General features: G+C 40.2%; 1 protein-coding gene across 2 annotated transcripts in view; it reads right to left on the bottom strand.

Annotated features, from left to right (window-relative positions):
- Positions 1-12,066: 12,066 nt before the first annotated feature.
- The window catches only part of RDX (radixin), a 44,577-nt gene continuing 40,879 nt past the window's right edge, over positions 12,067-15,764 (bottom strand). For both annotated transcript variants that reach the window (XM_060770985.2, XM_060770986.2), the window contains exon 15: positions 12,067-12,709. In XM_060770985.2, the coding sequence (XP_060626968.2) occupies positions 12,673-12,709 (37 nt within the window). In that variant the 3' untranslated portion in view covers positions 12,067-12,672. The remainder of the gene's footprint in view (positions 12,710-15,764) is intronic.

The following is a 15,764-nucleotide window of genomic DNA, read 5'->3' on the forward strand; positions in this document are numbered from 1 at the left end:
TGAATTGTTCTCAATGCAATTTTTGTATATAAGATATTGTATATTTTTCATCCTATTTATCAAACTGGCCTGAGAAGGTTTTTATGTTGTGTTGAATATATGCAACATGTTATTAACTGCACTATAGTAATAATAGTATTATAGTATTATAACTGGGGTTATTCCACTCTTTCTTGTGACATACTGGCCAGGATCCAATGGTGTTGCTGATAGAAGCAAGTTGCCTGCAGGCCTGTGGAAGGGGATGAGTTAAATCCCACACATTGCATGCAGCTCCCTTACAGTCTCAAAGTCTTCTCTAGAGAGCTGGGAAATTATCCAGAGCAGATTTTCAAGCAACACGTAAGAGGGAGAACAGAAGGAGAAACTCCTATTATGCCAGGGAAAGTACACTAGTGCAGTGCTGTATCCTGGCTCAAATAGACTGTGTTCTCAAGTTAGTTTGTCTAGCCTGTTGAATGTAGGTCTCATTCTCTCTAGAAGCCACATAGTTTTAAAAGAAAATAGGCTTGTCTCTTCTAGTATTTTTAAGGGAGATTTCTGGTTTTAAGTTATGGGTTCTGCTAGCTCTTTTAAAGTGTAATTTTACATAGAATAGCAATTGATCTGGTAGTCAGCGACTTTATAGGCCTTGCAATCAGCTGCTTACACACTAGGATTTCCTACGGAGCAACATACTGTGATGTTTCCTTAGTATTCAGTGCTAGTGCTGATCAATGTGTGTGCAGCTGTCACCTGAAGACCCTGTAGAACCAGAAAGTACCTTTTACTGTTGATACAAATTGTATCTTTAACTATGAGAACGATTTTAATTTATAGATCTAATGGTAAAACACACACACACAAATGTCTGTAGATGATTTTAGAGACTTTGGGCAACATTTTATCACTTATTTTTAAAGAGGAAAAGAAAATGAAGCTAAAGGAAAGTTGTTGAGTCCTTATACACTGCACACATTTTCCTCCTATTTAAAGATGTCTCTTTCTCATGCTCTAAAACAATATTGAGTGAGATCTTACCAGAAAATATTGATAAAATGCTGCCTGAAAAGAGTGTCCAAGCACCTTTGAATAGGAAAACATTTTTGACTACTTCTCCAACACTGTGTGTTGTAAGAAGTAGGATTTTGGTATACCGTAAATGCTCCTATAAAGCATTGTGCTTATAAATATATCCAATAATCTGAACCATGTTCAGCAACTTTGATTCATTATTGTTCTTCTATACTGCTCTTACTGTTGACTGATGACATAGGATATGAGTTCTCTTAGGCATGCTTTTCCTAACCTGGTAGCATCCATGTATGATGGACTATAAATCCCAACATGTTAGGTTGATGGGAGTTGTAATCTAACACTGTTGGGAATTGCAAATGGTTAGGAAAGCCTGTGTTGAATTTCTCTGCCCTCCTGTAGGTGCTATCTTATGTTTTGTCCATCTCTCCTGAAGGAGAATGTAGGTCCCATTTCTTCTTCTGAAATTGTTTGTTCCCTATTTAAATAGAGTAGTTTTAAATAAGAAATTGTACATAGTGTATTGTGCACAAGACTCCCCTCCCCTTTACATGAATAGAATTTGTGCAAAACCCTGACTTGTTTGTTACCACTACAGCAAAAATTCCTGGTGGACTATGAATTCATGTGTTGTTTAATGGCTTTATATTGTAATTTTGAATTTTTACTGTCCTCTTACCTTATCCATGGTTTAATGGGATTCCTTATCCCTTGGGAGTGCACAGTGTTGAAACATATGTCTTCTGGAATGGGATATTTTCATAATTTGCTTTTTAATTTGTCTTGTGGTATGTTGCATGCTGAAGCCTGGCCACGTGGCACAGAGTGTAAAAACGGTTGTCTGTGCATTGAGTTGTTGTAGGGTTTTCAGGCTGTATGGCCATGTTCTAGAAGCATTCTCTCCTGATGTTTCGCCTGCATCTATGGCAGGCATCCTCAGACCTCACAACCTCTGAGGATACCTGCCATAGAAGCAGGCAAAATGTCAGAAGAGAATGCTTCTAGAACATGGCCATACAGCCTGAAAAACTTACAACAACCCAGTAATTCTGGCCATGACAGCCTTCGACAATACATTGTCTGTGCATTGTGTGCTACGATATGAAGTGAGATTTTTCTGTGTTCATGTAATGTAAAATGATTATACAAGAATATGCCCTACATTTATAGATGAACAGAGGTTTGCTGGTCTAGAGAGTCCAGAACCATGGTGGCCCTGTTTAATGACCTCCTTCAGTCCTGAAACCTGATTTTAGCTCTCCTTGTGCACCAGGAGAAGGTGGGAGTTAAAAAAGAAAATCCCATGGCTCCACTGTATTCTGCTGCAGGAGCTTTTCAAAACACTCCATGCTTTGAAAGATTAATATGCCTGGCATCAGTACTTATTCTGAAATGAATTGGTTGGCTGGTCCATCTGTAATTATGCTGTCTCCTGAACAGATCCTTACCTCTCTCAATTGATTGGGCTCAGCCCAACAATATACTTAGTTTGAAGAGTCATTTTCTAAAGGGAAAATCAAGAAATTGTATGACACTTTTACTAGCATGCATTACTGGGCTTATTCCCTTTACCTTTTTCAGTTCCAAGCCTGCCTTTTACTATTACCAAAACTGATTAAAAAAGCTTATATCTTTTCTCCAGAAAGATTTAAACATAGATGTGACTGTGAAACTAAATCCCAAAACTCCCCAACATTTCAGGCAAGAGAGAGACTGGACAATTTTGTGTAATATTTCTCCTTATTTTTCTAAATGTCAAGGTCCCCCAACCTAGTATTTGTACAATGTAGCAACTGCATATGAATTAAATCTATTAACATTAATGAGCTTTAAATGAATAATGACTGAAGTTCCATTGACAATCAGTCTACATTTAACTTTGATTTGAGCTCTCATATCTATCTATCTATCTATCTATCTATCTATCTATTTTTACTTCACTACTAATTTGCATTCTTAACTCCTTTTAGATTATGGATATCTTCACAGTTTTGATTGATATGTAAAGTTCCCTGCTGGTCTTAGTTTGTATTTGATTTAGTAAGTTGGACATCTGTTTGCATTTAATGCTCAATGGTACTGCTTTGTTCACTGCACTTGGATGTGGTTATCCAGTCATTGTTAAATATTAAATATTCAGGTTTCTCTATGGAGTCTTGGTCTCTCCCTACTTTTAAAGTTGTTGGCTATCTGTTGAGAAGAAAAATACTCCACATGAATATCATAATTGTAATGCTTCACTTTATCTACAGCTTCTAAAAACACACATATTTATGGAGACATCAGTAAATCAGCAAATTAGGTTTCATCAAACATAAAGCAAAGTTTTGGGTCTAGAATCTTGTTACATGATAGAGTACAAGTGAGCTGTAATTTCATATAATACTTTTATTTTTTCTTAGTTTTTTGTTGTTCCATTTCCATTTTTGCTTAATGTTCTTTTCTTTGTTGGTCTTGCTCCTTTCCAGGCCATCAATCCTTAGTCATGAGGTATCTACTTTTTCGTTGCCCCTCACCCCCATCTACCCTCTTTGGGAACTTGTGTATTCTATTTCACTTTCCTCAGATTGACTCTACATATCAATGTCCATTCAATGCTCTTATCACTCAAATAGTTCATAGCAAAGGGCACAACACACTCTTGAGGCCTGAAAGTTTCATACAAGCAGGTATGCACATTTTAAAAATATGTGATAACATTTGAGATATTGCCTAATATTTAAATGTTATATTCTGTTTTATTCTGTTCATCTTTGTTTCAAGTAATAGAGTAGGGAATTATTTATTTTGACATATTGTCATGGGAATTATTTAATTCTCATATTTAAAATGGGGAAGTGGGAGATCTGCCCTTTTTCATATTAGAATATGAAATAGGGGGGGGGGGGAGAGAAGAGAAAAGGTATTTTGTACAAGATTCCTCTAAGCCAGTGGTTCTCAATCTGTGGGGCCCCAGATACCCCCAGGCCTTTAACTCCCAGAAATCCTAACAGCTGGTAAACTGGCTGATATTTCTGGAAGTTGTAGGCCAAAACACCTAGGGACCCACAGGTTGAGAACCACTGCTCTAAGCAAACTTGTCTCCTGGTCATTATTTATTTTAAAACAAATTTAGTAAGTGGTCTTCATTTTTATGCTTTGTAAATGATTGACATTGTTAAGGGGTGTGCTGTTTTGCCCTTTAGGATGTTTTGTTATTGAGAGATCCTATTGTTATATGCAACTATGGAGGTGTCCGAGCCAAACCAACTACAGTCTTGTTGCCCAGCCTTCATAGCTTATGGTTGCAGTACGGAGACATGTGGCCTTGGCTCCATATTAGGGCAGTAGGGAATTTCCTTGCCATTGACATCACTCCCTATCCATTTGCCCTCACTTTTTGGCTTCACTTACCTCCACTCTGTGCAAAAGTATGCAGCCTGTATAAAAGGAAAAAGACAAGCAAGTGGATGGAGCTCAAGGGTTTGAGCAGATTGCCAGTAGTATTAAGTCTTGACTTTGCTCCTACACACATTAATATTAAAGTTGTTACATTCACATCACAAAAGAGGCTTCGTGCTACAAAAATATGTTTTAGGGCTCCCTCATCTGAAAAGCAAATGGTGTTGTCCATGTAGACAGAAGCTAATTTAAACAAGTGGTTCCCAATCTGTAGTCCATGGACCACCAGTGGTGTGCAAGAACAAAAAAATGGTCCACGGCCTCACCGTTACTACACTGTTGCCTCAAAACCATGTGGCAACAAGAGCAACTGGCTTTGCAAAACCCTCTTATAGTGCCAAGGCAACGGGGATGTTAGGGAGAGGGAGGGAGAGGCTGACTACTTACGAAAGATTATTACTACCACATCAGCTTTAGATGATTAAATAAAGTTTTCTGTGGGCGAGCAGATTGCGACTACTGAATGGCATATATTCTGTATCAGAAACTAGAGCTAATGTGATCTATCCAATGCAGTTTTCTGAATCAGCACCTCAAATAATCAAACCAAATCTGAAGTTGATCAGAAACTGATTTGTAACCCTTTTGATACTAATGTTGGAGAATGGTCTTTGTTCAAGTGGTCCCTGGTCAAAAAAGGTTGGGAACCACTGATTTAAACCATGTATATACTTACACAGTTCCATCTAAAACTTAACCATAGAGGACTGCATGACATAGTGATAGTACGTGTAATGAATGCCCCAAATCCTGGTTCGTTATATAACATATAAATGTTCAGTATTATGGCATTATACCATTGAAATGCTAACAGCTTAAGGTATGTATCACCAGCACCACTAGAGCTTCTATGTGAAATTTATTTATTTTTGAATGTGATTATTAGTAGTATCCACATTTGAGATATGAACTTGAAATTGTGTATATTGCTCAGTTGCAAAAAAAATTACACAATTGGGAAAAGAAATCAACAAAATGGTCCAAGATAGTGAAATATTATCCTTCAGAATGGATTTATTCAGATTTTCTATTGTACCATTCAAATGCACGACCATTTAGTGTAGTGGTTCTCAACTTGTGGGTCCCCAGGATTTTTTGGCCTACAACTCCCAGAAATCCCAGCCAGTTTACCAGCTGTTAGGATTTATGGGAGATGAAGGCCAAAACATCTGGGGACCCTCAGGTTGAAAACCACTGATTTAGTGTATTCTACATTTTGCTTTCTTTTCAATCTATTTCAATTCCTACTCTAACAGCTCTGAAATTTGAATTATCCTCCAGCTATGTACAGGTTTGTGGATCACTGGGGGGGGGGGGGGGGAGAGAAGAAGAAATAACTGGTGTAATGGTGAACCTAGGTTCTTGGCGCTGTGCTCCCACATTCTGTTTGCTTTCTTCCTGTGGGATGCTAATATCCATTTGGAAATTCTTATTTAAAGGGGAAAAGTTCATGTGTGTGAAACACTTGTTAATCCCATTTTCCACTGGCTGTCTTGTACATTGTCAATGATTTGGCTATTTACATCTAACACTGCAATATTTGGACTATATGAAAGCAGTGGCAAAACATGTGCATGGATCCTGCTCTCGAGAAATAAAATGCTAGGTTTTTCCCCCTTTATGGTTGAACTGTTTTTGTTTCACATCACCGACTTTGCTAGAACAGTACAAAACTATAAAGACAGTTTGTAACAAAATGGTAAGAATTGCATTACTTGAGTTGACTTGTTAGAAAACCCTCTTAACGCATCAAATCATTTTACATTGCTCCTTGTACATTGGGCCACTGACCTCAGACCCTCTTTTTTTCTCTCACCACTGCCATATTGTCTTTACCAGAGATTTGTGCTGCTGGTCTATTTCAGATGCATGATCAGTCATGCAGCAGGAGATTTTATATGAGAATCTTGGAATGAAGAAGAGATATGGGTCGCTTATTTCATCCTCTGCTGTTGCTGGCAGTTGAAGTGCGGTTCAAAGACTGATGCCCTGGTAGTAGGATTAATAGTGAGGCATCTCACAGGATTTATATAAAAATAGAAAACAAACTCAGACCTTTCAATTTTACATTCTGCAGTGAAAGAAGGAGCAGCAAAAAGATCTTGTCTCCTCAGATCTTGCACTGTGTTTTTGTTTTTGTTTTCGTGTCAGGAGCTATTTGAGAAACTGCAAGTTACTTCTGGTGTGAGAGAATTGGCCATCTGCCCAGGGGATGCCCAGATGTTTTACCAACCTTGTGGGAGGCTTCTCTCATGTCCCCACATAGGAGCTGGAGTGGACAGAGGGAGCTCTTCCGCACTCTCCCTGGATTCGAACCTCTGACCTGTCAGTCTTCAGTCCTGTCGGCACAAGGGTTTAACCCATTGCGGCACCAGGGAACATTGACGTCACTACATATGTTGATTCCATGTTATGACAGTTTGGAACAAACCACTTATCAACTACTCTATTGTATACCTTCTTATAGTTCCAGAATTCACACATGTTAGAAGAGCATTGTAGTAGTTGTTATCAAAGGTTGCTCCATCCAAGGACAGAAAAAAAATGTCTGTTTTGTAAACGTCTGTCTTCTGAGACTCTTTGCTTTCCTTACAATATTTTAGGAGCATGAATCAGATATTACTGGGACATTACTGTCAAATAAAAAGTTGATGAATGTTTCAGTTCAGGAAAGGAAAACTGATAAAAGGATATTCAAACATACAGTTATCTCAGGTATTAAGGGTCTGGATGCGGCCCCTTGGGCTCTTTTCTCAGGCCTTCCTCTCTCTCACCATCCTAGCCTTCCTTCATTCTTTCATGCCTCCTTCCCTCCCCCTCTTTCCCTTCCCTTTCATCCTTCCTCCCTCCCCTTTCTCCCTCTTCTTTCTTCCTTTCCTTTTGTCCGTCCCTCTTTCCTCTCTCCCTCTTTTCCATCCTTCCCTTCCTTCCTTTTGTCCTTCCTTTCTTCTCTCTCTCTCCTTCCTCCTTACCTTCCTTCCATCACCGGGCAGCTGATCCCCCTAGCAGGGAGTGATGGTACGTACAGCCCCCAAGTTAAGAGTTTGCCCATGCCAGAGCTATCTGGCTATACAAGTTTTTGCACTGTCCCATCACATCAACTCTTTAATCATACTGAGTTTAGTAACTGACACTTGATATGGTTTCTCTTCCAAGAAATCAAGATTAAAGGTGTCTTTAGACCCCAGTAAAAGGGGATGGCCATTATGGTTGCCCCCTCCCCAGATTTAGGCACCAAACCTTTCAATCTGAACACTTCACGGCACCCACATTTACTCATTCTTATCTACCAAGAAAAAAGATTTATATAAAATTTAAAGTAGAGGTGGAGAAGGTGAAGCCCTTGTGAGCACACAAGACTCAAAGACTGTTTTTGTAGTACTTGACTGTTCCAGATTCCCTGAACCATTCACTTCTGCTCACCTCGAAAGGTTAGTTGCCTCTGCTGGAAACCTCCAGATATAGCACTTAAATATGTTATGCTAATTTAAACATTTAAAAAAAATAGAGGTAGACTTCTTGCAATTTTTTATTTTGCTTGTTTCCTTCCATTGTCATTTTTGGCAGTCTGTGTGACACTACAGAGAGTTGGGAAGAAAGCTGGTCCTCATCCACACAATTTGTATTCATTTTCTGGAAAAACAACAACACAACAGCTTTATATCTAGGTATAAGAATATTAATTTTTTTGAAGTCGCTGTGTATATGGCATAATTTTGTTTGGTGGAAGTACTAATTAGCAGAGTAAATGTGAACCTGAAATTCGTATAGAATGTTCTATCCATGTCTGAAAATCAATCTTGTTAATCCATATGATTTACATTATTAGTAGCGGCCCATAGGCATATCTGTTTTTACTGATATGGTGACCCAAACCACTTTGTGAATATAGATTCCAGTGTACCCTCTCCCCTACTAAGAGATAGTTTGGCACATCCAATACGTTTAAGCAAAGCTTGGTAAAGTTACTTTTTGGACAGCAACGCCCAGAATCCCTCAGCCAGCTTTGCTTCCTGGGAGTTGTAGCCCAAAAAGGTAACTTCTGCACTCTGTATTTAAAACATTAGAAGCCTCAAAATGGTTGATTGTGATTGCCTGTCAAAATGATTTCTGGAATATCAGTAGAACTTTCCTTAATTTTGCAGAGCAGATGTTTTAAGTTCTTCCTTATCCTGAAGAAACTGAAGTTTCATCTGTTTGTGATGACCGGTTATGAAGAACCAGGACGTTGTTCTCTGAAGAGTCCTGACAAGAGAAATATTCTCTTTCCTTACCAGGTTTCTGCTGTCCCAGTTGGTGTTGTAGCCTTCCATTTCAGATACTATTCACGTTCTTTCCAGGACAAGAGATGTCAATTGTGTTCCTTTTTGTCTATTTTTGCTTCTTACTATTTTCATGAAATCATTTCAGCCAAATATATCTCTCCCAATGTGCCTTATAAGTATACCAGCAGAGCTATATTTGGTACAGTGTGCTTAAAATAACAGGAGCCAGCTTGTTTTGTGTTGCTTGGGAGACTAAGACATGGATCAGTGGTTTCAAATTGTAGGAAAAGGGACTTATCACTTAAACAATAAGTAAGTGCTGGTCACCAGTGGAGTATGATGCACGAGTCTCCTTGAATGTACTTATACAGCCCGTATGGCCATCTATCAGGAGTGCTGATAGCATGGGCTTGGATTGGATGGTCCTTAGGTTTCTTCCAGCTCTAGGAGTCAATGATTCTAGTACTCTTTTCTTCAGATGACTACATATAAATACAGATGAATAGATGATGATCACTCTTCTTGAGTTGTTATGCCAGCATAACTCCTGGCTAAGCCAGTAATCGTACTATTTAGACACTAAATGTAAGGAGATGTATAATGTCCCTTTATACTAGTCATTTCCCATGCAGGCACAATGCCACACAGACAAAGCTCTGGTGTCCCCCATGACTAGAAAATCATTGGCGTGTCCTCCAAGGCAGTTGGGAAGCCATCAGTCACACTGCTTATCTGCCACTGTTAACCTCCATCCATATAAGCAGGATAGCCAAGTAAAGTAGAAGAAAGGGCACAGCCACATATAAATTCACATACATAATGCATCTAACAAATCCTTTAAAGTTATGGCTTTTAAGTTGATTGGATTTACTCTTGCTGTTGAGGTCTCCCGCTCTTTTGAACTAGTGCATCTTTTGTAGTTTTCCATGGCATAGGTCTCATCAATTCCAGTCAACCTCATCAAGACAATAGCGAATAACAGCACACAGTAGATTTCTCAGTCAAAGTTTATCTTATCAGGCTTTAATTCTGCTGCCGCGTTTTGGCATTGTACAGCCAGCAGGTGATGTCTTCTTCAGGAACGCTACACTAGTCATCCCACATGGAAGTTCTTTGTTCCTGCTTTCTGTCCTTAGCCTCAGGATTTAATAGCCAAGCCATAAATGCAAAATATATAACAAGTACGAGATGGAGCTCAGAAAGAATTAAGACTCAACTGAGAACGTCAAGAAATTCACACTGCTTGTGCTTTTGTAACCATATGTTTATGTCACTTATTTGAAATGGAGGTGACAGCCAAGTAAGCTCTGTTTAGAGAGTAAAGGCTACAGCAGATCCTTTGGTCATGGGTCCAAATACAGCAAAGAAAATTAAAAATGCATTATTGTGATACCTTTATTAGGCAATTAAATACTACAAAATCCATTATACAAGCTTTTAATATCTGCATGTTGAGGCTTCATCATGCAGGTACTTAAAAGGGAATTAGATAATGGAGAGTGACAGAGCTGCATCTTTCTTGAAATGTTTTAGCTGAATGTAAGTTTCAGGAAATTGTGATGCAGGCAAAGGCCCAACCCCCTTATTGGCTGTTCTTGTCATTTGGGACACAAAAGCGAGATGAGGCAAGTTAATATTTCTGATTCTGGACCCGGATGCAGATCTGGATAGTTGCAGCAAGGATTCTTCGGCCTCATGAGCATCCTTTCCATATCAGAACACTCCACAGTATTATAGCTACAACACCAGAAAATTTGACAAAATCAACAAGAAAAATGAATAGCAATGAAAAAAAGCTCGTGCTTGTAGCATGTGCATATGAAACCATGTAATGTGAAAGATAATTGTAATTTCTTAATAATATCTCTGACCTAAACACATGTGCATTATAAGCTTCAAACATTTTAATCATTTTGGTGTCACCCTGGTGCAATGTGCACCCCCACATCCCCATAGCAATGCCACTGAGCTTACTGAACTCTGCCCTCTCAGACCATGAGTTTGAAGATGAGAAGGAAGAGGCCACTGGATACTAATTATACCCGGCAGCTTTTATTTTAAGGCTCCCTTGGTGGGAGCACAATTGAGAGGCAGGATAAAAATACAACTGAGAAGTATTACTTTGACCCGCAAAAGTCCAGCTCTTGCCAATGAAGAGGATAAGACTGCCTCGTTTTCGTAATGGTCACTTCCCTTTTCATCATTTCCAAGACTAAAAATAGTGTGGCAGTAGTTTTGCCCTCTTCATTGCATTGTGCAACCAATCTTGTTATGTCTTGCATTAGGGAAAACCTAATGGAAGCATCTCCATGGTAAATCTCACCCTTTGCTAAGAGTCTTTGGAGGGCACCTTTCTCCATTCTCATTCCACAAAGTTGACGACAGAGCCCTGCTTTCTGGTTGGAGCAGAATGGTGGGACTTGACAACGGATATACACCAAAGCCCCCGGTGGCACAGTAGGTTAAACTGCTGAGCTGCTGAACTTTCTTATTGAAAGGTCGCAGGTTTTAATCCGGGGAGTGGGGTGAGCTCCTGCTGTTAGCCCCAGCTTCTGCAAACCTAGCAGTTCAAAAACATGCAAGTGTGAGTAGATCATTAGGTACTGCTCTGGCAGAAAGGTATTGGTGCTCCATGCAGTCATGCCGGCCACATGACCTTGGAGATGTCTATGGACAGCGCCGGTTCTTCGGCTTAGAAATGGAGATACACACCAACCCTGTCGGACACGACTGGACTTAATATCAGGGGAAAACCTTTACCTTTACTATACACCAAAGAAGAGCTACTGGAGAACTGACCAGGAGAGCCTTTTCCTGAAAGTGTGATAGTGTTTTAAGAGAGAAAATATTTGCACATCCCAGAAAAAGCCCCCAGATACGAGGAGTTGCTGCCATGGCTTCCAGGAGCCATTTCACACTGGAACAAAAAGGCACAAGTTCACAGATGCTCATCTCCTAGCTTTCTGGTCTGTGCAGGGGAAGGAGGGTGTCAAGCCATCTGGCCTGGTGCCACTTTGCCTTGAGGTCAGGCAAGGCCAGCTGTTTGAAACATTTCTAATGAAGCCAAATTGAGGTTCTGATTATCTGGAGATCAGAACAAGCAACAGAATTGAATGTGTTCTGCTTATTTTCCCCCCTCTTTGAGATGACTTTTAGTTTCTCCAGGCAAAGAATTCTAGTTCAAACACTGGAAATGCCTGAGCTATAGCTAAGTTCATTCTTCGGTGTTCTTCTCCACCAAATACAAAGAGCCTCCCATTGAGGATGTTTGGACAATTATTTTCTTGGCCAGATGGCTTAACAATGGTACAGCAGGAAAAGCCGAGTCACCAAGCGGACTCAGGAGCAAGTTGAATCAATTTATTCAAATACGTATGCAGAAACAATTTACAATATATATACATAAAATATCGCCATATAAATTAGACAAAAATCAGCTGCAGAACAAAAGAAAAAAAGTGGGAAATGTTCATTTGCTGCTGACAAATCCTCCATTGTTCTGCTCCAGATGTGCCATCAAGGCATAACAGAAAACTTGCAAAACAAAGAACATAAAGGCAAGTGAAACCGCAATGACTCATAAGCGTCTGTTTCTGCCCAGGCTCCATGCAGAGAAGATCTGAACAATCCATTCTTGCAGAACTGGTTGTTTAGTGCTCTATTGCTTTCCATTTTAACTACAAGGTTTAAAAAAACAGTTTCCCCCTGTACATTGGTGGGAATTATCACATCAGGCATTTCCAAAGTCTGAATACCTTTTCAAGGAACCACCATCCCCTTCAAGCAATACTTTGAAGGAAAAACTTGAAAAAGAAATCTCCTATAGCCATGATGAACTCTTTCAAGAAAGTTGAAAACCACTTAGCACCTTTGGCTTGTTTAAAAGATTGTAAACTTTTCCCAAATAACAGAAGCACAGAGGCAGGTTCTTCTGTTGTTCCCCATTAAGTTTTTATCCTAAGGGTTGCAAGAGATCGTAATTTTGTAACCTGCATAAAGAAACAGAAGAAGAAAAACCAAGCAGATCAAGAAAAGAGAAAAGGACCATACATGCACAAGTATGGTTATAGCTGTGAAAGGGCCAGAGCAAGAATGTAGAACGTGTGGCTCTCTGGGTGTTAAGACACCCAACTCCCATCATTTTCGGTCGATGTGGCCAACCGTTCAGGAAGATGGGATGTTAAGTTCATCTTAAGGGTGATGGGGCCCCCATGGTTGGATTAAATGGTGAGCTGTGTAGATTCCAACAGAAATATGCAAGGATTCCTTAAAGTTGCATATACATGTGATGTCGTGTTGACAACAGGCAAGGCATGCAAAATGTGCTAGATCACAATTCAAATGAGCATCCCTGAGCTCAGTGCGATACATCAACAATACTCTCCACCTGTTCCCTTATGAGCCAAGCTTTTTACTTGGGATTGTTTTTTGTACATACTTCCTGTACTTTCCTCAATCTCTTTCCCAAGTTTAGTTTAAAGCTGTTACTAACTTCTGAAGTTTGAGGTTGGGCTGGTGTCCTGTTTAATATTCATGATGTTGTAAACCAGATTTATCATCTCATCATTTTGGCATTCATTAGTTAATGACTGAATGAGACTCACCCTGCCACCAGGAGCCCCCCATGGTGCAATGGGTTAAACCCTTGTGCTGACAGGGCTGAAGACCCACAAGTTGGAGGTTTGATTTCGGGGAGAGCACGGATGAACTCCCTTTGTCAGCTTCAGCTCCCTATGCAAGGACATGAGAGAAGCCTCCCTTAAGAATGGTAAAACATCAAACATCCGGGCGTCCCCTAGATGACGTCCTTGCAGACGGCCAATTCTCTCACACCAGAATTGACTTGCAGTTTCTGAAGTTGCTCCTGACACAAAAAAAAACCCCTGCCACCCATAGCCTATTTCTTAACCTAGGCAGTGCCTCATGCAAAACATTACAGGCGGGGCTGACTACGAAATTATGACTGCTGCATTCTTCTGGTTGCCAGGTGTATGAGACAAGCAGCTACAGCAGAACCCCAAGAAGTCTCTCCAGCTACCCATTGAAGCACAATGCAACAGTCTTCATTTGCTAGCATCCTTATCTACAGGGGGCTGTTCGTTGAGACTGCTGCCTGGCATAAAGGTTGTTCTCTGGGATTGGCATCGGCAAAAGTAGCTACAGTGCTGGAGCTCCATTGCCATAACTGCCTACTCATGCAGGATCTTGGTCAAGCTTTTTTCTTTTGGTCAAAGGGGACAGCATCTAATGAAGTGGGCTGCAGCCAACAAAATATTGTGCAAGATGTTAGTTGCTGAAGTGCCAACAGGTTCTGAACTGTTAACTATTTAATCATCCTTTTTTTACTTTATATCGTACTTATATTTTCTCTCATAAACAAGGCTCAAAGGTGTTATTGTGAGAAGGGATCAAATCCTATTATGGAAAGAACGAGAAACATGTAGCCCTCCAAATGTTATTGAACTGCAGCAACTAGAATTCCTCATCATTAACTATGCTTTCTAGGGATGCTGAGGGTTGCAATTCTCATCCTGTACTAGAATAACAAACAGTGCTATTGCTGTTTTATAAATAATGTTTCTGCGTCTCTTTCAGTCCAGTGGGAAATTTCTTTCATCTGTTTGCCAGCAGCCTTTCAGCTGCTGTTTTGAGGGGATTTGGATCCCTTGTTGGTGTGTAAGATATCTTTCTCTTTAGCTGTGGCACTTTAGAACCTTGGTGCACAGTAGCTTTATAGTTATTATTAGCTGTAGGGAAAGATACTGAACAAGATGTTTACATTTTAAAAATTGAAGAGTAGTTCTACAAAATTTACAGAAATTGATTTACTGCTTTGCTTTTATGTCTTTACCTGAGGATAGTCTGGAATTCCATGGTCTGCAGAAGATATTGGAGATGCAATAGTTCTTTTCTGCTCTCCCCTTCCAAGGGTGCTTACCTTTCGATATTATACTGGAAAAGGAGAAGGCTAGCAAGGGCTGTGGATCCACAACTCTCCTGGCCTCCAAACCTGCCCCAAATTGGCTTGTCATCTATGCAAGTGTTAAGAGCAGTGGTTCTCAACCTGTGGGTCCCCAGATGTTTTGGCCTACAACTCCCAGAAACCCCAGCCAGTTTACCAGCTTTTAGGATTTCTGGGAGTTGAAGGCCAAAACATCTGTGGACCCACAGGTTGGGAACTGTGTTAGAGGATAATGCATGCCAATCTCCTCCCACTGGTTTCAATGGGAGGAAGGTTTTTTAAAAGTAATACAGCTGGGGGAGGGGGAGAGACAAATACCATTTTTCTTGGCTAACAAAAGAAAGACTTGGATTTCTCCACAGCCCAAGGTTTAATGTTATTGAGAACAACATCCTACCAGTATATGTCAGTGAAGGTCAAACATGACCCCCCCCCTCGGCCTCCCCCCAAGTGTTTGGGCTTCTAACCCTCAATTACTCCATCCAACAGTGAAATATGAACTCTTTAACACTTCTAGAGAATAACAATAGTAATAGGGTGATACTTCCACTGGCTGTTTCCCCCCAAATGCTCAAAGACTCTTCTCAACATTAAGGTACAATTAATCTGGATTCTGCAGAAAATGCTTACAAAAAAGACTGCTTAACTACTTTTGATACAACCCTACAGTATATTCTCATGTATTAGTTGACCCCATGTATAAGTCGTGGGAAGGTGCTGGGGCCAAAAATATGGATTTGGCCATGACCCATGCATAGCTTGAGGGTCATTCCACAGAGAGGGGAACCACCAATGCCACCTCAAGGGGGGAGCCACCCCTGGTCATCACCACTTCCCAAGCCAGCCATTCAAAACAAGGCGGAGAAAGAAAGGATTGGTGTTTCTTTTATGTTCACTCAGGATAGACAAAGTTCTTGCCTTTTGCCAGTCTACTCGGAGGAGATTATTCCTTCTTTGATAAGACTTATGGTATAGTAGCAACCTGGCCTGTGGATAACTTAGAAACAGTGTTTGGGGGTTGATATTTTGTCAACAATGTTTAGTCTTATACATTATATAGGGTAATTTGCATATATCCATGG

Source organism: Anolis sagrei, chromosome 3 (genome assembly GCF_037176765.1).
Source record: "Anolis sagrei isolate rAnoSag1 chromosome 3, rAnoSag1.mat, whole genome shotgun sequence".
NCBI classification, from domain to species: domain Eukaryota; kingdom Metazoa; phylum Chordata; class Lepidosauria; order Squamata; family Dactyloidae; genus Anolis; species Anolis sagrei.